This window comes from Vulpes vulpes, chromosome 2, assembly GCF_048418805.1.
Source record: "Vulpes vulpes isolate BD-2025 chromosome 2, VulVul3, whole genome shotgun sequence".
Taxonomy (NCBI): Eukaryota; Metazoa; Chordata; class Mammalia; order Carnivora; family Canidae; genus Vulpes; species Vulpes vulpes.
Genome location: NC_132781.1, coordinates 21,725,657 through 21,750,020, shown reverse-complemented (window position 1 = coordinate 21,750,020; position 24,364 = coordinate 21,725,657). Strand labels below are relative to the sequence as shown.

General features: G+C 39.4%; 1 protein-coding gene across 3 annotated transcripts in view; it reads right to left on the bottom strand.

The window, feature by feature from the left end:
- LOC112917758 (keratin, type I cytoskeletal 28) overlaps positions 1 to 15,664 on the bottom strand; it is a 29,101-nt gene extending 13,437 nt beyond the window's left edge. Inside the window, exons 1-8 of one of the 3 annotated variants that reach the window (XM_072747277.1) lie at positions 15,143 to 15,664; positions 14,417 to 14,499; positions 13,703 to 13,859; positions 12,444 to 12,605; positions 12,243 to 12,368; positions 9,069 to 9,286; positions 7,197 to 7,252; positions 6,556 to 6,935 (exon numbers count right to left, since the gene is read on the bottom strand). In XM_072747277.1, coding sequence (XP_072603378.1) covers positions 6,778 to 6,935; positions 7,197 to 7,252; positions 9,069 to 9,286; positions 12,243 to 12,368; positions 12,444 to 12,605; positions 13,703 to 13,859; positions 14,417 to 14,499; positions 15,143 to 15,592 — 1,410 coding nt within the window. In that variant the 5' untranslated portion in view covers positions 15,593 to 15,664 and the 3' untranslated portion in view covers positions 6,556 to 6,777. Of the gene's footprint in view, positions 1 to 6,555; positions 6,936 to 7,196; positions 7,253 to 9,068; positions 9,287 to 12,242; positions 12,369 to 12,443; positions 12,606 to 13,702; positions 13,860 to 14,416; positions 14,500 to 15,142 lie in introns of those variants that run through there. The other 2 variants (XM_025995716.2, XM_025995715.2) reach the window with 2 other exon arrangements.
- Between the last annotated feature and the right edge of the window lie 8,700 nt (positions 15,665 to 24,364).

Genomic DNA, 24,364 nt, shown 5'->3' with positions numbered 1-24,364 from the left:
GCTCAAAAGGGTTTAAATTCTGTAAAAAAAACAACTCAAGGATGTGCACTGGGTCAATCTTTAGTTTGAAACAGTACTGGAAGTCTTATCCTTGATTTGTTGTGTCTGATATGGTTAGGCTATTTCCAGGCCTGGTAGAGACTTAGTTTCTGCATTCTCATTAGTCCTTTAAAATCCTTAACTACTGAGATTTTTGCATTTTTTTGGTTATTCCTCCTAGGAAGTCCTGCAAGAAGTGTGTTTGGGCAAGTAGTGCTGGTCAGGCATAGATCACAAAATGGCTGGTCAGGCACAGACCACAGAATGGCTGGGGGCCTTACGTGACTTTTCTTATGTTAAGAAAGCTATGACTCATCTTTCTTTTTCTGTAGACCTCTAACCCTATCTGCCCTCAAAACTGGGAGAGTTTTGCCTATTCAGAAGCAAGTGAGTGAAAAGAATCTTGCATGAGCTGAGACGGAAATAGTCTAGACCCTGTGAATTCTCAAAACCAACCAGCTGTGTTTCCCTTCCAGGAGAGTGCCCCCTCCCATGAGAAGAAACCCCAGGAAGAAGAATCTCAACTGATCAGAATAGGGTCAGTAGAGATGAAGGGAAGAGAAGGTCCAGATATAGTGGAGGAGAGGAAAAGAGAAGAAATTTGAAATCAAACCTATGTATATATGTGTATATATATATATATAAATAAGATTTTTTTTATTTATTCATGACACACACACAGAGAGGCAGAGACACGGGCAGAGGGAGAAGCAGGCTCTATGCAGGGAGCCCAATGTGGGACTCGATCCTGAGACTCCAGGATCATGCCCCGGGCCGAAGGCAGGCGCTAAACCACTGGGCCACCCAGGGATCCTGAAGCCAATATATTTTTGATCCCTAGATGAAAAACAAGAAATGGGAGGTATGTATAGTTAGAAAAGCCTTGCGGAACTATACTCATTCTAGAGGTTAAGGAACATGAATTGCTTGAAAAATGAGAAGAAAAGGATTAAGATAAAATCCCACAAAATGTTAGCACACAAAAACAAAAAAAAATTAGGAGCTGCGTTACATCTCTATAGAAAATGAAAGTATGCCAGAAAGACATGTCAACAAAACAAATTAAGGTATAACTTACCATTTCGAAGTGATCTAAAATGCATTAAAAATGATGGAAGAAAAAACAAGCAACATAAACCATAATTAGGACACTTAGAAATGAGAAGATATAACTTAGGAAAGGATTAGAAATAAAAGCAAAAAAATCTTTACACTGAATAAGATCCAAACACAGGCAATGAGAACTTTAGGGGAAACCAGTTCTCAGAGAAAAGACATATTCGGGAAATACACAATCTTAAACCAAATATTAGCAAATAAAATTCAATAGTATATGAAATAGCATATACTATTCCAAGGGAGTTATTTATAGGAAATGAGGATGGTTAAATACTAGATGCATAAAATGTCATATGACAAAAATCCTATGATCATCTCAAAAGTACTAAAACAAAATGGGCAATTTTACTTATCATGCTGGCATGACAAAGACCTTTCTCAGATGTAAAACTCTAAACCTATGATGGACATTTATCTATACATGAGACAAGGCATTATAAAATTCTGTATGATGACCAAAAAGATTAAAAAATTAAAAGAGAAACAGCAATAGCAATGCGTTTGCAACACCCAATAACAAATAATAATTCACTTCTCTTGTAATGAGCGTCCACAGATCTTGGGTGTTTGTTAAAAGAAAACATATCAGTTTGTGATTTCTGCTTTAACAACCTCCCAAGCACAGTATCTGAAGTCCTTCTCCTTCAGATGGCAACTGATTCCTTGAAGGTACCTTCAGTGTAGAAACTCACCACAGCAAAAAGCAACCTTCAAGGTTTGGAGAAAATATGTTAATTATTAGTAGAACTCCTAAAAAACTCAGAAGCCCCATAATTCTGCTGAGCAAAGGAAAATCATAGACCAAGAGGCCATGATGAATTCTCATTCTCCCTGAAGAGAAGGACAGATTTAAGACTTAAGTTCTGAGGATGGGATACTTCCTTCAATCCTATGAACTCAACAGAATATAAAGGAGACACCCAGAAGTTAATTTTACATCTGTTCCTTTGCTAAATAGATACACAAGGAATTCTGGTTGGTTCCCTTGGCAAGATATTGTTAAAAAACGAAATTCAACTGAGTAAATTTGAAGATCAAATTGCCTTTATTAAGCGATGCATGAATTGGGCAGCATCCCTTGTTACAGACAGGGAGATGCTATGACAAGCTGTACAAAACGGGAGGATTTTTAGGAAGGAGGGTGGGGCAAGAGGTTATTAGCAACAGAAAAAAAAGAAAAGGATGGTTACTTCTTCTTTTCTGAGGAAAGGGAAACACAGTTTTTTTTTTTTTTTTTTTTTTTTTTAAATCATGCAGATGACCTCACCAGTGCTGATCAGGAAATTTCAGATTGACTCATAAAAGGTCACATTCCTGGAAGAGGTCGAAACTGTAATTAAGTCTTGGTTTGCTGCGTGGGGGGCATATGACTTGTAATTCCTTTCTTTCTTTTTTTAAAAACGATGACTTAGAGTTATTTGCTTTTCTTTTTAATCTTGTCACATCAACAGCACCAGTACCACAAAGGCAATGTGTGCTCCCTATACTACTGAGGGAGTACAACTCTGATTCCAGTTCCAGGTGTGGATTTTTTTCCCCCACACCAAGCAATGCTTTGAAACCAGCAAAAATTCTCCCACACTCAATTATGATGCTGTCTACCTGGAGATAGATGAAGGATTCAGTCCTATAAGACTGCTCACTCTACCTTCAACTATTTCAGACCCCAAACTCAAGTCTGGGTTATCACTTATGCTTCTAACCCAATGGCTATAGATCAAAAGTTTTCCCAGGATCCTCTCCTTGGGTTGATTAATTTGCTGGAGTGGTTCACAGAACTCAGAGAAACATTTTACTCACTAGATCACTGGTTTATTATAAAAGGATAGAACTCAGGAACAGTCATATGGAAGAGATGTAGAAGGCATGGTATGGGGAAAGGGTGCAGAGCTTTTGTGCCCTCTCCAGGTGCACCATCCTCCCCAAACCTCCATGTGTTCATCAACCTGGAAGCCCTGCAAACCCCATCCTTTTGGGTTTTTCTGGAAGCTTCCTGACTTGGGTGTGATTGATCAAATCATTGGCCTTTGGCGATTGAACTCAAACTCCATCTCCCTCCCCTCCACTCCTAGGAGGTGGGGTTGGGGGTGGGACTGAAAATTCCAATTCTCTACTCACGCGATTGGCTGACAAGCATCCCCCATCTTTAGTTTCCTTAAAGATAGTTTCTTTAGTTTCTTCTTTAGTTTCCTTTTAACTTCCCAAAGTCTCCTCATTAACATCACAAAAGAACCTTGATAGCTCTAGATCCCTTGGAAATTCTAAGGGTTTTAGTAATTCTGTGCCAGGAATGGGACAAAAATATGTTTCTTATTATAAATCACAATATCACACCATGAAAAGCCGATCACCATGAAGAATGTTTTTAAAATCAATGTATTATGAGCACATCTGATAAATGGGTCTGGCTTCATCAGCATGAAACCTGTGTAGGACACAAGGTTTCATGTTCAGAAGGACCCCATACTAGATTTAATGTTCTTCTGTTGCCATCTTGATATTCTTAATTTTATCTCGGAACTTGTATCTTGTAAGTGAAGCCTGCTGGGACAATAGGATAAGAGTTTGAGCAGAGGAGTATGGAAATATGTTTATCTGCAGTTTTTCCTTACAGCAGCATGTAGCATATGCAATGCCCAGGTGCACAGCATTCTGGTGGACCCATCCTGTGGAGTTTGGTGAAACTCAAAGCACATGCTAGGTAAGTACGTCTATGAGTAAGCAGGGTTTCTGACAACCCCAAGAGCTTTTCCATTCAAATGGAATTTGTTTCAAATGTAGAAAGAAGGCAGTGGTGTTCCAAAGAACACGAACTACTCAGGAACCCTATCACTTACTGTTGCATTCCTTTATGAGCCAGCCGCTTATGCTGAAAACAATGATATAGAAAGATAGGGCAACCCACAGTTCCTTTTCCTGTCTTTTTTTTTACTCATCACTATGCCAGTGATGGCTAGTGTTGGTAAAATGGGAGCAGATAAAGGAGTGAAAGATAACCAGTTGAGTTGGTTTGGTGCAGTTTCCACTTTTGGTAAGAACAAAATACATGTCTATGTGTAGGGGCCAACCAAGGGTAGCCTGCCCCAAACTATGCCACTTTGGCATATTGACTATATTATTTTTTATGTTTTTTAAAGATTTTATTTATTTGAGAGAGAGTAAGTGAGAGAGAGAGAGAGAGAGAGAGAGAGAGAATATGAGGGGGAGGGTCAGAGAGAGAAGCAGACTCCCCACTGAGCAGGGAGCCTGATGCAGGGCTGCATCCCAGGACCCTGGGATCATGACCTGAGCTGAAGGCAGATGCTTAACTGACTGAGCCACCCAGGTGTCCCTGGCATATTGACTATTTTAAATAAAAGCTACTTAAGGGATAGCCTGTGCAGAAGGACACTCAGACCTCCTCTGTTGCCCTGAAAGCAGCAAATAAATTTCCTGTGTGAAGCTTACCCTCCCTATACAAAGAGGTAAAGAGAGATCCTTATTACTGAAGATGGAGAATTTAGAGGCAAGAAGGTTGTATAAATGACTCTTGCTACTTTTTACTGATTTACTACTACAGCCCGAATTCTGTTTAGAATTTCTTATGAATTGAAGCTCCCAAAGCTATGTTTTCCTTGTTCTGTCAATTGCTCACAGATTAATTTTCTCGTTGTCTAAAAAGTATAAAAACTGCCAGCTTTGGTCATTTCTTTGGGTCTCAAATTGAATAGTGGGTCTCTGTGCACACATAAATGACTTTGTTTCTTTTCTTCTGTTAATCTGACCCCTGTAAATTAATTCTTAGTGGAGATGGAAGACTTTGTAGAGTTGAAGAAGAATTTTCCTTCCCTTCACATGTATCAGCTATAAAATATGAATTGTGTTATTTTAGTGATTCTGTACACAAGTTAAATGTTCTTTTTTAAAAAATATTTTATTTATTTATTTGAGAGAGAGAGAGAGAGAGCGAGCATGCACGCATGCACAAGCAGGGGAACAACAGAAGGAGAGGGAGAAGCAGACTCCCTATTGGGCAAAAAGCCCAATATGGGGCTGGATCCCAGGACCCTGGGACCATGACCTGAGCTGAAGGCAGATGCTTAACCAACTGAGCCACCCAGGTGCTCCAGTTAAATGTTCTTTTTTTTTGTCAATTTAAAATGGGTATTTCTCAACATAAAAATGAATGGAAAAATTTATGCCAATAACTTAAAATTTTTAATTTTTATTTACTTAGAATGATATTAAATGACAAATTTAAAAAAACATGACAAGTAGACTGTATGACTGCAGAAGATAGGGAAAATGCCATATTTTAGTGCCTTTAATGATACTCCCCCCCCCCCCCCGATTTTTGAACAAGGGACTCCAACTTTTCATCCTGCACTTAGCCCTGCAAATTATGCTGCTAGCCCTGTACACTCTATACTTGGGAGATTATTTGCCCATGAATTTCTAGTATTAACTTCATTTGATCCCTTTGGCTCAAGATTTTGTAAACATCCCATCCTTTGTCACTTCTTTGAACTCCCAAGCTGTTGTGTTTTGGATAGCAGTCCTGCCTTCATTGGAGCTTCTCATTAGAATCAGGCCACATAACAGAAATAGGAGAGCTGCTTTCCTTTTAGGGAATTTAACATTTGTTAGGATTCCTTACCATACGTTTTGATCTGGAAACATAGAAAGACGCAATAACCATAACGTTCATCACCCTCATGAGATTTTAAGTTCTAGACCAGGTGTTGGTGGGTTGAATGTGGTCTGCCACCTGTTCTCATATAGCTCATGAGCTAAGAATGGTTTTTACATTTTTAAATGGTTAGGAAAAAATCAAAAGAAGAATAATATATCATAATATGTCAAACTTAGTTGCAATTTGAGTTGCAGTATCCATAAATAGTTTTATTGGAACACAGTCATGTTCATTCATTTACTGATTGTCTATGGCTGTTTTCTGCTACAATGGTTTAGCCAAGTAGTTGAAAAAAGAGACCTTATGGCCTGCAAAGCCTGAGCTAGATGCTATCTGGAGCTTGACAGAAAGTTTGCTCTAGGAAAAAAGTCATTCACAGGAGGCTCAATGCTGTGGATCTTCCCAGAGTTAATCTTGATTATAGGGGAACAAGTACCCTGGTAAGTATCCAGATCCCCAGGAAGTTTGATAGGCTCATTGGTAAGATACCAGGAGGCGCCATCTAGTGATGGAACTTTTCAATCACAGGAGAATTTCTATTTTTTTTCCTAGTTATTTGTCCATGCAAAAGGGTCAGATATTTAAAGATTATGCCTAGTGAATATTAATATTTAAGTGCCACGTGATATTCACTATTATTTAAAACTAGAGTGAAAGGCAATGAAAATAGATTCCATAAATGTATACCCATGATTGTGATGTAGGAAAGAAAACTCAAATAATTGTTTATTGGTTATGAGTGAATGGAAAGGAGTGAACATCCACTTTTTTATTTATTTGAAAACAGACACCCAAAACCCTGTAAAAATTAGCTAAGAAAAAAAGCATTTTTGCTAAGTAACTTATTATTAAGGGCAGAAAGTTGGTTTTTAAAAAAATTCCTTGATTATTTAGAATAATGTAGTTGTGCAGGATCCTTTCCCAGACTGTTCTTTTCTCTATGGCGGCTAGAAAGGAACCTTTTGCTCTGTTTTGCCACTGGTCACTTTAGATGTCTTTTCTTCAATGGAGTGAACTCTTGATGATAGAACTTTACCACGTTGATCTATCTCTTCAACCACTGTCTTTACCAGTGTGGTTTTGGATAACTCTAGAAATAAAACACCTGTGAATACACATATTCCAGCTAAAAGATTACATGAGGAAGAATTCCAGTGCTAGCTGTGATATAACATATTATGTACACTTTGATGAGAGAGTATGTGTAGATTTATAATAATAGTTTAGTATAATTTTATCCACTTAAAGTAATACTTTAACTTCAGAGTACTTTAATTAAAATTATTTAAATACAAATGTTGCCACACTATATGATTGCCATTAACATGAAAGTACTTGCAGTAGAAATAGAACTAGATTTTATTACCTTTGGATGAATTCCCTGAGCCTCCTGATCCAAAGCCCTTTGATTTGGAGCACGAGCTGAAAAAAAATCCCAGTTTATTCTTTAATATATCTATATCTATATCTGTATCTATATATCTATATTCTTCAATATCATTTAATAGTGACAATAGTTTACCACTTAAATATTCATTGAGTCAAATGATGAACATGAACTCAAGTGAACTTTGTTTTTTTTTTCTTGAATATTTTATTTATTTATTCATGAGAGAGAGAGAGAGAGACAGAGACAGAGACAGAGACGCAGGCAGAGGGAGAAGCAGGCTCCATGCAGGGAGCCCCTGTGGGTCCCGATCCCAGGTCTCCAGGATCAGGCCGTGGGCTGAAAGCGGCGCTAAACCGCTGAGCCACCCGGGCTGCCCTCAAGTGAACTTTGTATGCCAAGAACAGATATTAGTTTTCTATAAAGGAAAATATTAAACATTTGTAGGAGGTGAAAATAATGAAATGTCTTCTAAAGAGAGGACATAAAACAACTTTATTTCCATTTGATTTTCTTTAACCCAAGAATTTATTTATTTATTTATTTTTAAAGATTTTATTTATATTCATGAGAAACACAGAGAGAGAGATGCAGAGACGCAGGCAGAGGGAGAAGCAGGCTCCATGCAGGGAGCCCGACGCGGGACTGGATCCCGGATCTCCAGGATCACACCCTGGGCTGCAGGTGGCGCTAAACCGCTGCCCCACGGGGGCTGCCCTAACCCAAGAATTTAAACCTAAGGAGAGTATATATGCATATTGATATACGTACATAGTCTATATATACATTTATAAATATATACTTTTTTAATGAAAGTAATGCTTTTTTTTTTTTTAAGAGAGGGAGAGAAGTGGGAGAGGGGCAGAAGGAGAGACAGCATCTTAAGCAGACTCCTTGCCCAGTGGAGAGCCAAACACAGGGCTGGATTTCACAACCTTGAGATTATGACCTGAGCCAAAATCAAGAGTTGGAGGCTTAACCTCCTAAGCCACCCAGGACACTTACTCCTTTTTTTTTTTTTTTTTTTACGTTTTTTATTTATTTAAGTAGTGCGAACTCTTCTCACTGTAGCATTCCAGCTGTTCTCTCTTTAAATCTCAGGCCGAATTCGTAGGTTTTCAGGATGATTTGAAAGTTATCTAGATAAGTTGGTGTGGACAGGTGACTTGGGGACCACTCTTCTGCCATCTTGCCCTGCCTCCCTTATTTATTTAAGTAATCTCTACACCCATGTGGGACTTGAACTCACAACCCCAGGATCAAACATCGCATACTGCTCCAACTGAGCCAGCCAGGCATCCCTACCTTTTATTTTTTTAACATATAGATCCTGGGGGTTGCACAGACTATGTTTATTTGAGGGCAGCAATGATATTTGGAAGGGAGCGAAAGATGGGTAAAGCCTGGTGGGGAATAATCTCAAAACCTAGAATGATTAACATGGATAATGAATAGGGTCATCTGCAGGGATGACTGGGGTCATCCAAAGCAGATGAAGAAGGGGCTGTGATGTACAAAATATGGAAGGGATGACTGCAGATGGAATGAAGAAGAAAAGGATTGGAGGCATGGAACATGGACAGCCCATGGTTGTGGTTTAAAATAGGTAAAAACCTATCTGATAAAATACTGGATTTTCATTTTTTTTTATGATCTGTTTTATTTATTCATGAGAGACATAGATAGAGAGGCAGAGACTTAGGCAGAGGGAGAAGCAGGCTCCCTGTGGGGAGCCTGATGCAGATCTCCACCCCAGGACCCTGGGATCACAACCCAAGCTAAAAGGCAGTTGTTCACCACTGAGCCACCCAGGCATCCCAAAATACCGGATTTTCAAATGGTGTTACTTACTTCCCATCTCCATCAATCAGGTGGCAATAGGTCTCAATTTCCTTTTCCAGGTGGACCTTGATGTCAAGCAGCTGCTCATACTCCAGCTTCTGGCCCTCGGTCTCGGTTCTGACCTGGTGCAGCTGCTCCTCCAGGGCCCCGATCTGAGCCTGGATCTGGGCGAGCTGTGTGCAGTAGTTGCCTTCGGTCTCGGTCAGGGAGCACTCCAGGGAGTGTTTCTGAGGACAAGAGATGTCACAGCAAGGATGAAGCCACTTGGAGGACTATGCAGACCAGCCCTTCTCAGCAAACAGCAGCACTGCTTTCTAGGTGAGTTTTGGAAATCTGTGGGGATCATCACAACAACATGGGAGGTGCAGAGGAAGGGGAAGTCACAGGCATTTATGGGGTGGAGGGGCGGCATGCTGGATGACCTGATATGGCATAAATGGCCCTTTCCCATGAGACTTTTGACTGTTTCGATGGACTTTTGTGATATTTAGGTAATATTTCCTATCATGCAGAGAAAAACTCTTTTGGTGGAGGGGATAGTGCCATAAGAAATCATATTGGAAATTTTATATATTGACATTACATATTTACTTTGGGGTTGGTTTTGGTTTTTTGATCATTTTCTGCCACTGACCCTAGAGACCTACCCCACCACTGCTCCAAGGCCTTGTGTGCTGCTGTTTCCTTTTCTGATTTGTTCCGGATTTGCTGTTGTTATTCAAAGGCCTTTTATAGAGTACTTGAGAAAGAATGAATGTCTTAATGGGGGTGGGCTTTCAACACAAGAGATATATTCATAGCACAGTACAGGTCATTATTTCCACACTACTCTTATGAATATTACACCTCCTCCTTTCCACTTGGACAGCCTGTCATCTGTCTGGTCGTGTGATGTCTACTCCAATCAAAGTAATTATCTTCTCCCCTTACCATAGATAAGTACATCTGGGTGGTTATTTCTTCTCCTGATATTAGTTATTTTCTGAGTGTCCACCCCCATTCGCACTCTCATTTTCCTGTTCTTCTTGCATGGAGCCACTCCTGATATTGCATCATTTAAAATAAAACTATTTGTCAAGGGAAGGGGTAAGCTTCTGTCTCTGTCATTACATGTTCTGGGGTATTTGGGCCTAAGTGTTTACAAGTTAAATAGATTTTATTTAAAAATACTTATAGTTTTCCTTTTCATTGCAGTTATGGCAGTATAGTGGGGTTTTTTAAATCATTTTTTTTGTATTGCTAAGTATATCATTTGTTGACTTCATTCTAGGACAAAGAGGGAGTTATAAAATAAATATTCATCATAACAGGCAGACATGGGGTTGGATGGGGCTAAGAACCACTGATTTACTAAATGGGCCGACTGGTGCATTACATGGGTGGTGCTGGGCTCTCCAGAGCAAAGGAGTGGAAGGTGGACAGAATGGTGATGGGGAGGAGGCAAAGATGTCAGTGAAGTGTGTGCTCAGCTGTTCGAAACATTAATTTCCCTGATGATGTGTCCTCATGTGGTATTTCTTTCTTTCTTTTTTTTTTTTTTAGAGACGGTGAAAGATGGGGAGGGAGAGAAAGAATCTTAAGCAGGCTCCCTACCCAGCAGAGCCCGATCTCACAACCCTGAGGTCATGACCTGAGCCGAAATCAAGATTCAGATGTTTAACCCACTGGGCCACCCAGATCTGGTATTCCTTTTTAAGTTTGCTACTACTCTTCTTAATCAGAGATGACAGCATCCCTATCTCTATCTACAGCCTTTCACTGTAAAGGTTAGCTTGTAGATAAGGAAAGAGAACAGGATAAACTTACAAGTTTGCATACTACGGGAAGCATAGGGAAAGTTTATATATTTAGACAATTCCCAACTTACATGTGATTTGTGTGCTAAACTATAGAGATCTTGCCTAGAATCCATCTATGATGAATCTCAAGTACGGAAGTTAGGTTCTACACCACCATTATTCTATAATTCTGTTATGTTGTGTAACATGGGCCTTTTGTGTAGATTATTTCCTGAGCCCCAACTATGGTACTCCTGGCTGCAGAGAATTAACTGCTTTCTAACATCACCTCCTATGTGAAGGGGCTTACATTTTGATCTGGGAACTCAGGAGTTTATTTGCTTCAATGTATCTCAGAAATGAGAGGGCAGGTTTGTACTCAGTTTGTGCTCAGTGATACAGCAGCAGGCACAGGTCCTCTGGGTTCTAGTCTCAGGGACAAAGGGAATGGGGTAGAGAGCAGGGCTCCAGGGGCCTCAAGTGACAGGGAGAGGGTCCAGTTCCTGCAGAGGAGACCAAGGTCAGGACAAGAGGGGCACACCCTGGTTCAGTTGACAGTCTGTGGTTAAAACAAGTCTCCAATCTAAACATTATCTGGTAAGAGAGCACTCTACCTTTTTAGAATGGTTAAATCAAAATGGTCTTCCTGTAGTTTTGGGTCATCTTTACCCTTTCTGCTCACTGCACTTATTTGTATAATAGTGGTGCTTCTCTTTGGGTTACAATCTCATGTCCTCGGGGAGCATGAAACCCCCTATGACAATGGGAACCCTTGGGCCATGTATATGCGTTAATTCTCAAAATCAAGCTTTTTGGGTGCTGCTAGCTCACACCCCAGAAGGAAAGCCAGTTTTAGTCCTGGATTGTCTCCATGGTAACCTCTGAAATAATTGGCAGTAGGTGCCAAGGTGGCTGAATGCCCAGCTCTGTGAGATGAGCGGGGATGAAGAGGCTGACAGTGCTCATAGGGTTTCAGATATGTACCCTCTTGTCTACCTTATGGAAAGCACCATGCGGCTTTCATCGGCCTGCATCAATATGAGGAGATGCTGGGGAGGCTCCTAAGGTCTGCCTTGTGTGGCCACCTTGACCTTGGCCTGACACTTAATTTTCAGGTGGGGTAATAGTGCTGCTGCTTGCTTTGTGGGGCCGAGGAAGGGGCTGTGTGAAGACGTGAGCTACTTTTGTGAAAGGGGCACTGAGCAGGGGCCAGTCAGGAAATCCTCAGGGATCTCAGGGAGGAAGAAACACAGACAGTCTCTCTCTCCTTCTGAGTGTTTCGGAGTCTATCTTCCTTGCTCTCTGCTGCTCTAAGGATTTGTAGGGAAAGCTCTAACAGAGAAGAAGAGGAGGGTTCCAGTTCAAGGCACAAAATCCAGGCTGACCCGCGCTCTCGCCTGCCTACCGTTGCCAGGACGGACTGCAGCTCGATCTCCAGGGTCTGCAGGGTGCGCTTCATGTCGGTCAGCTCGTTCCTGGCCGTGGTGGCGGCGCCCGCGTGGTCAGAGATCTGCTGCTGCAGGGTGGCGCTCTGGAAGGGGGGTGCAGGGGGTGAGCAGGCTTGCACCTGCCGGCGGGCCTGCGTGGGACTGGGCGGCGGCCTCACCTTCTCGTTGAACCAGGCCTCGGCGTCCCTGCGGTTCTGCTCAGCCAGGGCTTCGTACTCGGCCCGCATGTTGTTCAGCAGGACGGTGAGGTCCACCCCGGGCGCCGCGTTCATCTCCACGTTCACGTTCCCTCCCGCTGCGCACTGCAGCGCCTTCATTTCCTGCAGGGAAGTGTGTGCAGGACGCGATGGGTGTAGGGTCGGTGCGTGCACCTGCTCTTCCACGCTCCTGCTGGGAGCCCAGCGGCCTGCCTTCCCAGCCCTCTGCCCTGTGACTCTTCCCTCTCCCTCTTTTTTCATGTTTCCTGACCTTTCCCTCCCCCATAATTACCTCCTTGGGGGCCAGTAGGGTTGGGGTTTTAGGCTTTTTGAACCTGTCATCGGGTGATTTCTGAAACATTTTCATCTACTGTTTTTTTTTTTTTTTAAATTTTCTTTAAATTCAATTTGCCAACATAGTATAACACCTAGTGCTCGTCTCATTGTGTGCCTTCTTAATCATCTATTGTTTTGGAGACTATTTTGGGGATAATCTTTTTTTTTAAAGGAGTTTGAAGCTGCTTGGTATAATGTATCAAATAATGATACACCCTATACATACATACATACAATATACGACTATATTTCCAAACCAGTAACATTTAAGATACTTGAAATTCATGCATCAAAGTGCCTATTTTTTGACTAATAGGAATAACTATTGATGAAAATAAATAATAATAATAATAATAATATATTATTGGGCGAGTTCAACACTCAAGTAAAGCCAGACTCATTAAGTGGAGAAAACAATGACATTTATAGTCAGAGAGGTCTTCTGTGAGAAGGTTGACCTCAGGATAGACATTTATGAATGAAAGAAATAATCTAGTGCAAACAGAGATGGGTGTACGAATGCAAAAGCAATGCACCATTTTCAAAATGATAAAATATTATATATCAGCCTAAACAAATGGAAGGGTACAGATCAAATGGTTAATATTTATAACCTTGGGAGATGGGATTAGAAGGTTAGAGAGTGGGAGAAATGAAATTCTTTATATGCCTTGGCATTGTTTAAATTATTACAATGGGCATACTATTTTAATAGTTATAATTAATATAATAACTAATATTATATGAATGACATATATAGTAAAAATACATATAGTAAAAAGCCTATTATAATAATTTAAACAATACTGTTGTAATTTAATGTCCCCCCAAAGTATTTAAAATGTACAGAATCATGATTTGACTAGAAGTACAATTTCTCCTACCTCTTCATGGTTCTTCTTGAGATACCTCATCTCTTCACTCAGGGATTCATACTGCAGCTCCTGGTCAGTCCTGCAGAGTGTCAATTCGTCCAGGACTCTCCGCAGCCCGTTGATGTCAGCCTCTGTGTTTTGGTGAAGGGCAAGCTCATTCTCGTACCTTGGGGAGCATTCAATGAATTTCAGCACAAGTTAGATTACTTCAAGAGGTAGAATAAAATAAAACTTTGATTGCTGTCAGCGGCACATTGGAAATTGAATTGGGACTCAAAATGTCATAAAAGCATACAGTGAAAGCCTTCTTCCACTCATTTTACCAAGTTCTATGCAAGGAAATTGGCAGTTATTTAATGATACAAATTCTGATAGCAGATCCTGATTAAATAAAAATATGCCACTTTAGAATTTTATTTTCGTTACTATTTTTCCTTGCTTGATGCATATTTACCAGCTATGCCTGGAATAGTGCTTGGCGCTATTCCAGGCATAGAAATACAGTGGTGTTTTGTCCCAAGAATGTAATAAACAGGTATAAACTGCGAGTATAGCTGATTGTAATAACATGCTTTGTGTCATAGGGTGTTGTTGTATTATAACATGCATTAGTTTCCTTAATCTTTTATAGTTTATTTTACTCGGGATGAAATTGAAATTTTATTTAACATATTAAACAGACAGGAAACCTTTTCTAGAGAGTGTTTGTTTTCTATCACTTACTTTAGCCGGAAATCATCAGCAGCCAGTCTGGCATTGTCAATATGTAGAATTACATTAGCATTAGCGGTAGTGGAAGAGATAATCTAGAAGAAATCAAAAGGGAGGACACAACAAATAAGCCTGCTCTTATAATTTGTTATCTCAGGAAATAAAAAATGTGACACAATGAACTTCTGCGTAAAAATCTTATTTCCTGGGGCACCTGGGTGGCTCAGTGATTGTCTGCCTTTGGCTCAGGTCATGATCCTGGGGTTCTGGGATCGAGTCCTGCATGGAGCTCCCCACAGGGGTGGGGGTGAGGGGGTGGGGGTGGGGGAAGCCTGTTTCTCCCTCTGCCTATGTCTCTGTGTCTCTCATGAATAAATAAATAAAATCTTTAAAATATCTCATTTCCTCAAGTGACAACCAAAATATTTAGAATTTTAATTTCTAAAAATTACAAATGTGATCATCTCTTCTCATCTACTCATGTAACTTTTAGAATGCAACACTTTCTTATCAATGAATATATTTCAAAACTAGTAACATTTAAGCTACTTGAAATTCATGCATCAAAGCGCTTATTTTTGACTAATAGGAAGAATTATTTATGAAAATAAAAAATAAATATGAATATAAATGACAGATAACAGTTATGAAGCATTTCCTGTTCATGTTCTATGTCTTTTTGCTAGGTAATTCTTAGCTTTAAATACTTTGAATATTTTCAGATTTGTGATTCCTCACCTTATTCTTAAGATCTTCAATTATTAGATGGTATCTGCTATAGTCATAATCAAGTCCACGGCAAGATCCTGGTCCATACTTATCATACCAACCCTTGATTTTCCTCTCTAGTTCAGCATTTGCGTCTTCCAGAGCTCGCACGTTATCCAGGTAGGATGCCAAGCGGTCATTAAGATTCTGCATGGTCACCTTCTCATTCCCAGACAGAAGTCCCCCTTCACTTCCAGCAAAGCCAGAACAAGCAGCGCTTCCAAAGACACCACCAGCATGGTTCCCCCCAGGAATACTGCCCAGGCCCCCTCCCAAGGCACAGGAAAATCCACTTCCAGCAAAGGAGCTGCCACATGCATTGCTGCCTGCAAAGCCTGAGCCTCCACTGGATGGCCTGGCAGATCCGGTTCCAGACCATAAGCAAATATGTCTGGACCCACTAGAAAATCGGAGAGACATGACAGAAAGAGAAACGTTCACCTTGTCTGTAACAAGATAGTTGTAACTTCAAAGGTGAACAGAATATTGTGTGCTGATGGTTTCTTTGAGCTTTTATACACAATTATTGGGTGTTTCTATTTAAGTTATGCATGCCAGAAGAAAAATGGCATCATCCAGATTAGCATGAAATTATGTATAATTAGATTTTTTTTTTTTGTAATCTGATGTCTAACATCCCTAGCTATTGCTTCAGGATATTTGTTATCTTAAATATAACAGGGTTCAGTCTATATTAAGTTCATTATTTTAACTTCTAATTTTGGGTGAGTAATCCTTTACTTTCATCTAGACCCTAGGAATATACCGTCATTACCTGGCACCAGATATAAAGTCTTAAAAGTTTGATTGTAATAGGGTACCACCAACTAGCTACAGTAGGGTCTTAATTACCAGGGTGGTATATAAAGAACCATTAAGGGCACCTGGGTGGCTCAGTCGATTAAGTGTCTGCCTTCAGCTCAGGTCATGATCCCAGGGTCCTGAGATTGAGCCACCTGTCAGGCTCCCTGCTCAGTGAGGAGTCTGCTTCTCTCTCTCCCTCTGTCCTTCCCCTGTTCATGCTTTCTCCCTCTCAAATAAATAAATAAATAAATAAATAAATAAATAAATAAAATCTTAAAAAAAGAGAACCATTAATTGTAACCATAAAAAATAACCATAAATATGTAAAGAAACATATTTTATCCTGTCATAGCAAAAAATAAATGTGTCATTTAAAAAATATGATCCTGGTAACTTCTCTGGTCTTACTATGATTATAACATCTATTTATTACCTTGAACAATAACGTAGATATAAACTGATTCCTTTATTTAACATGTATGGCTACTATATCTGGTGTTCAAAGCTAAATTAAATATCTTCTCCCATTCTGTAGGTTGTCTTTTAGTTTTGTTGACTGTATCCTTTGCTGTGCAAAAGCTTCTTATCTTGATGAAGTCCCAATAGTTCATTTTTGCTTTTGTTTCTTTTGCCTTTGTGGATGTATCTTGCAAGAAGTTACTGTGGCCGAGTTCAAAGAGGGTGTTGCCTGTGTTCTCTTCTATGATTTTGATGGACTCTTGTCTCACATTTAGATCTCTCATCCATTTTGAGTTTATCTTTGTGTATGGTGAAAGAGAGTGGTCCAGTTTCATTCTTCTGCATGTGGATGTCCAATTTTCCCAGCACCATTTATTGAAGAGACTGTCTTTCTTCCAATGGATAGTCTTTCCTCCTTTATCGAATATTAGATGACCATACATTTCAGGGTCCACTTCTGGGTTCTCTATTCTGTTCCATTGATCTATCAGATAAAGGGCTAGTTTCCAAAATCTATAAAGAACTTATTAAACTCAACACCAAAGAAACAAACAATCCAATCATGAAATGGGCAAAAGACATGAAGAGAAATCTCACAGATGAAGACATGGACATGGCCAACAAGCACATGAGAAAATGCTCTGCATGACTTGCCATCAGGGAAATACAAATCAAAACCACAATGAGATACCACCTCACACCAGTGAGAATGGGAAAAATTAACAAGGCAGGAAACAACAAATGTTGGAGAGGATGCGGAGAAAAGGGAACCCTCTTACACTGTTGGTGGGAATGTGAACTGGTGCAGCCACTCTGGAAAACTGTGTGGAGGTTCCTCAAAGGGTTAAAAATAGACCTGCCCTACGACCCAGCAATTGCACTGTTGGGGATTTACCCCAAAGATTCAGATGCAATGAAACGTCGGGACACCTGCACCCCGATGTTTCTATCAGCAATGGCCACAATAGCCAAACTGTGGAAGGAGCCTCGGTGTCCATCGAAAGATGAATGGATAAAGAAGATGTGGTCTATGTATACAATGGAATATTACTCAGCAATTAGAAACGACAAATACCCACCATTTGCTTCAACGTGGATGGAACTGGAGGGTATTATGCTGAGTGAAATACGTCAATCGGAGAAGGACAAACAGTGTATGTTCTCATTCATTTGGGGAATATGAATAATAGTGAAAGGGAATATAAAGGAAGGAAAAGAAATGTTGGGAAATATCAGGAAGGGAGACAGAACATAAAGACTCCTAACTCGGGGAAACGAACTAGGGGTGGTGGAAGGGGAGGAGGGCGGGTGTTGGAGAGGAATGGGTGAGGGGCACTGAGGTGGACACTTGACGGGATGAGCACTGGGTGTTTTTCTGTATGTTGGTAAATTGAACACCAATAAAAATTAATTAAAAAAAAACAAAAAAAAACAAAGCTAAATTAAAAAATGAAGACATGATGGTAAATTACTCAGAGATGGAAAAGATATGGGTACAGTCTCTAAGAAATGTATGGTTGGAAAACAAAAAAAGAAATGTCAGGCAGAAGCTGGATCGTGTTTAACCTTCTCTGTCAAAGAGTTTGACAGGGTATGTGTGTGGGAAGGGGAGAGGCAGTCTAGCTGAGAGGGCAGGAGAGGTGAGCAGGAATTGACCTGAGAAGCCTCCTCTTGAGGCAGTTGCCAGGAAGGTGGGGGTGAAGCAAGTGAAGAGGACAGGAAAAGGAGGGATAGGAGGGATTTGGTTGGGCTTGACGGGTTCCAGATTCTGTGGTGAAGACAGGCATAAAACTGTTTTGCCTCCAGGACAGTCAGGGTGTCTCCTGGAACTGTGCTGGTACAAGCAGTCTGAAGCCTGGTCAGCTAGCACTGTGGCTGTCATCGGCATGGCCTTTAAATGCACTTTCTGGGCAAAATTGTAGGATTTTTTAAAGCAGCAGGAGGTCTTAGACATTATCTAATTTAGCCCCTTTGTCGGATGGGGCAAGCTGAGAGCTGTAAATGTTAAACGATTTGTTCAGAGTCACCAGGAACATGCCAGATGAAGATTTGGCATATGTTCTAGATAGCACTGAGAGTCTGGCATCATGAGTCTATTTTAAGATACAAATAATTTCTCTAAATGATTTACGCCCATACAAATACCTATTTTATATAATTCCTTCAATAGTCTTAACATGTTATATTAATTGTGAAATTATTCTCTTAAGTTGCTGAATTATTGAAATTGAAATATTAAAAATTCAAATATTAAAACATGAAGAATTATAAATCTCTTCAGTGTCTGATTATTAGCTGTAAATAATAGTTAAACAAATTTTTAGTGTAATGTGTATGTATCCTTCAGATGTAAAAAAAATTTCCAAAGAACATTTTGTGACACAAAAGGAAAAGAAGCTTTTTTTTTTTTTTTTAAAGCTTAAGTTGAAATAACTTGCTTCCCTCATTAGCATCACCCCTGGTGATCCCACACCGTTCACAGCAATTGTCCCTGACCTTTTATTTCCACCAGGGGGCAGCGCTCACCTGCAAATGGATGTTGCTTGGTGCTGAATCACCACTTCAGATTGGGTCCTTTGAGCCTTCAGCTGGAAATTATTAAACCCTTGGTAAGAAGCAACCTCAATATTTATCTTCTCAAAGTTCGGAGTACGAAGAGTATGAAGACAAGCTTTCCTTATGTTTATATGGTGCTTTACAGCTTCCAAAGAGATTTCTTGTACATTATCTTATTTGAACCTTACAAAACATCTGGGAATTAGTTAGATTTCCTTCTGATTTAACGATGAGAAAACGGAGGACAAGGACTGCTTAGGGACATACAACATGAAGCAGGGTGAATCAGGCCAGAATAGACCTTGGGATTCAGTGTGGTGGTCCTTCTGTTAAGTACAGTTATCTTAAAGTCAGATGGAAAAGTAACTCAAATGATGCCAAAATCTCTTTAATGAAAAACATAAAACATATTTCTTACAAAATTCTTTCCAGAATATCTAGTTAATAGCTAAATGAAACTTTTGACTACAGTTATGCTGCCTATCAGGTGTCAGTCATTCATTTTTTGTTCATTCAAGAAGTATTTAATGAGCACATACTATGCATAAGGCACTGTATGAGTAGCAGGGCATACAGAGGGGAAGAAAATAAATGCTTTCCAAGCCCTTACTGTGGATAATGCTGCTGTGAATGTGGCACACACAAATATCTCTTCAAGACCTCAATATCAATTCTTTTGGCTTTAGACCCAGAAGTGAAACTGCAAAATCATATGGTACTTAAAAAAAAAAAGATTTTATTTATTCATTCATGAGAGACAGAGAGAGAGGCAAAGGCATAGGCAGAGGGAGAAGCAGGCTCCCTGCAGGGAGTCCAATGCGGGACTCCATCCCAGGACCCTGGGATCATGATGTGAGCCCAAGGCAGACGCTCAAACACTGAGCTGCCCAGGTGCCCCTTATATGGTACTTTAAAAAAAATTTCCTGAGAAGTCATCATATTGACTTCTGCAGCATCCATACCATTTTACATTTCCACCAAGAGGGCACAAAGATTCAAGTTTCTCCACAATCTTGCCAAAACTTGCTGTTTTCTGTTATTATTATTATTATTATTATTATTGATGGTAGCTTTCTTAATGGGTGTGAGGTAGTATCTCATGGTAGTTTTGATTTGCATTTCCCTAATGATTAGTGATGTTGAGCATAATCTTCTTATGTATTTATTAGCCATCCCCCACTTGCTTTTATCTTTACAACTATTTTCAATCTACTGAAGTGCATTTTGGTGCCATTTTGTTTTCTTGTCTTCCCTTCACATTTCTTACTTTAGAAAACCTTCCAGAGGCTCTATAGGTCAAAACTTGAATGAGAGTTCTCTTCCAAAAAGGTCATTAGCTTTGTTATGGCTCAGCTAGCCTGTGAACCTATTTATTCATGCTTTTCAAGCATTTCTTCTGAGATAACTTATTCTGAGTAGGAAAGGTTAATTAGAAGCTTAAGTATGTGATTTTTTTTCTTTGCTAAAATCCCAAAGGACAAAAGTATTTTCAGAGCATTACTCAAATTCTTCCCCCAGGTAATGTCCAATATTTGTACTAATTCACAGTAATTCCCTTTCTAACTGGCACTAGGCTGCAAGGATCTCTTATTCAGTGTTGAGGTGTGAGATGATGTTTGTGTTTTTATTAAGAGACACTGAAAAGCAATGTGACAACTCAAAGAGTCCTTCATCCTTTGGCATAGCTTTCTGTAGGACAACCTAGTTCAAAAAGTATCCTTTTAAAAAAATATGCTTCATACCTGGTTTCCAGACTGCATTTATTTTTATTGTGATAACTTGTTTCTCTTTGTCACTCAAAAGATGTAGCGTGGGTCATTTGCCTCATGATCAGGGTGACCACAGCTGTAGCTTTTAGGGATGGTCAACTATCTCAAACCTTTGGGACAGTCATCTGGTCCTTCCCACTTACCTTTACAAACCTTTTGCTGTTTTATTGGACCTCAGGTTCACAGGACTACATTAGTCCTAATTCTTTGTGACACACTCTTGCCACTATTCTTACTGTCTGGAATTTTGTTTTGCAGCTCCAGGACAGCAATCTCACCTTGATCTCTACTCCATGGCAGACTATGTTAATGATCACTTGCTCTGACAATTTATTGTGATGCTCATATCCATCTTTGGAGAAACTAGATTATATAGCCAATAAACATACTTCTCTGACGATGAACAGAATACTGTTTGGTGTGTGTGTGGTTTTATTTTCTTTATAAAACCTTTATTCATTTGGGCTTATTTAATACATGACCAGGAGCACACATTATAAAGGCTGTTTATATACCCTTTAAAAATATAACTAAGGAATAAAAGCAGATACATTAAAGGAACAGAATTAAAAAACTTATAGTAGATACCAAATTTCAGGATTGTTTTTTTCAGTTTTTAAAAAATATTTTGAAAATATTTTTCAAAATGTTTTTAGTTTTTAATTGAAGTATAGTTGTCACATAATATTACGTTAGTTTCAAGTGTACAACATCATGATTTGATAACTCAATACTTTAACACTGTGCTCACAAGTGTAGCTACCATCTGTCACCATGCAAAGCCACTATATCAATAGCATTGACTATATTCCTTAGGCTGTACCTTTCATCCCTGTGACTTATTCATTCCATAACTAGAAACCTGTATCTTCTATTCCCATTCACTCAGTGTACATCTCCTTGCCACACTCCCCTCTGGCAACCATCAGTTTGTTCTTTGTATTTATGGGTCTGTTTCTGCCTTTTGTTTTGTTTTTTGGATTCCTCATTTAAGTGAGATCATATGGTACTTGTATTTCTGTCTGACTTATTTCACTTAGCATAATACCCTCTAGGTCCATCAATGCTGTTGCAAATGGCAAGATATCTTATCCTTAATTTTACGACTGAGTAATATTCCAGTAGTGGAATTACTGGATCATATTGTATTCCTATTTTTTATTTTTTGAGGAAACCCTATACTGTTTTCCACAGTGATTGTACCCATTTACATTCCTGCAAACGGTCCACAAATGTTCACCACACCCTTGCCAACTGGTTATTTCTTTTTCATTCTAGCTGTTCTGACAGGTATAAAGTAATATCTCACTATGGTTTTGATGTGCATTTCCCTGATAATTAGTGATGTCGAGCATCATCTCATGTGTCTGTTGGCCATTTGTATGTCTTCTTTGGAGAACTGTCCACTCATGTGTTCTCCCAGATTTAGCTGGATTTTGTTTTTACATGTGTGTGTTTTGTGTTTTGAGTTGTGTAAGTTCTTTATATATTTTGGACATTAACCCCCATTAGATAGATCATTTGCAAAGATCTTTTCCATTCAGTAGGTTGCCCTTTCATTTTGTTGATGGTTTTCCTCTCTGTGCAAAATAGAATAGTTTCTTCAGTGTCTACTCCATGGAGGGCATTCTTTAAGGGTTTTGTAGGCATTAAGTCATCCCCACAATAATCTCAATGAAGTAGTTATTATCTCTATTATATATATAAGAAAACTGGGACTCAATGGTTGAAGTAATTTGTCCAAACTACATGATTTGTAAATGCCAGTGTCAGAATATGAAGACAAGGAACCACTGACTTTGAAATGCATGCTTTAAGTCACAGATGATCTCTTTCCCTAATTCTCACTCTCCTGATGCAATGTAGATTGGATACTGGGTGGACCTTAGTTACCTTACTCAAGCTATTTCCCCTATAACTAAGGGGAAACTGGCCGTAACTAAGTTATTTCGCCATGCCCTAGCAAAATTGAGCCGTCACAGATGTCAGACCCCTGATGCAAAGCTTTAAGCAGCACAATGCAAATCCTTCTAGAGAGACAAGCTTTTGCTGTTTAGTAGGATTCCACATGAGTGCCAGAATTGGCTCTGCTGGTTTCACTGGACACTGTCTTGCTTAAATAGCTACATGATAAACCCATGTAATAACAATAGTGATCTGTACAGTTAATAATTTTTGTGAACTATAAATACCAATGTCCTTGTTAAAATCAAACTTTGTTTAGACAGTCTTTATTAAAGTGCAGTTTGAGTCCAGTTCAGAAAGTTCTATTTAAAATTTTTTTTTTGTTTTGAGATATAATTGATATATACCACTATTTAAAGTGTACAGCATGGCTTATCTATACAGTGAAAGAATTTTCACAGTAAGTTAACATTCAAAAAGTAGTTCTTTATCAGAGATGATTACTTTATCAGAGAAAATGTAATGTAAGTAATTATTTAAGAAGGTATTGGAAGACTGAAAAGGTAAGAAGACAGAACTACAATTTAGAACTTTCAGGAAAGAAGGTTTGGGTCACCACCCAACTAGATGAAGTACTCTGACCAGCTGAGATCCTGGTTTGGGGTGGAGGGTTAGGTGGTGGTGGTGATGGGAATGGGTACAAGAGAAAAAGCCTAATAACAAACACAATGATCTCATAGAAACATATTTATCTTTTTGTGACACTGAATATAAAAACACTTATTTCTTCAGAGTAAGAATGGCTGTTTCAGATTTTAATAATACTCTAAATCCTAGGACTTGGCTAACTTTGTTAGGGATTTTAAAAGGTAGTGTTTCTGAACAGCAGTCATTATATACACAGTGGCAGAGTTCTCAGAGTTCTTACCCAGCAACATCTGTTTTAGGGTTTTACAGTGTGGCGTGTTGGGACTTCAACAGTGAAGCTTAGGAGACTGGCTCTGAAGAAGGGGGTCTGGCAAATAGATATGCCAACTAAAGTAGAATTTCTGAACTATGGTAGTATTTGGTGTTGGGTAGGTCATGGAGCTCTGATTATAGGGAAGTCCATTCATTTTGAAATATGACTCTGGTCATTAGTTTGGAGTACAGAAGGTAGGTTTTACCCACCATGGGTCCCAAGTAAATGACCTGGGGACCTGAGCTCAGGTCTTGGGGAAAACAAGCTCAAATCAGTAAGAGTGCAGAAGAAGGCTATTTGGTAGACATGGGTCAACTAGGAACTCACCAGGGAACACAAGGTAATCTTAGGTACAAAGAATAAATCCAGCTCTTAATAAACCCATCTATTCTATATATTAGCAGAGTACTAAGTAATATCAGTTGGTTTCTGAGTGACTGAAGGATGATTGGGTTGACCCTACAAATACCAGGTCTTTAGCATTTGTCCCTAGACAGAGAAAGTTTTGGTGAAAGCTAGAGTTGGCTCTTTGGTACAATTGGTATCATCATGTCTTGATCAGTGTTTGTTTGTCTGATGATAGACACCAAATAATTTTGTTGGGGTGATATGATTTTACTCGCCTGGTAAATGGTGGTTGGTATCTCTTACAGTATATAGCAATTGGGCAGAAATGAAGGGGAAGAAAATGAGGGTAGGCAAATGGGAGAAGCCAAGTAATCAGGAAGTGTGAATTTC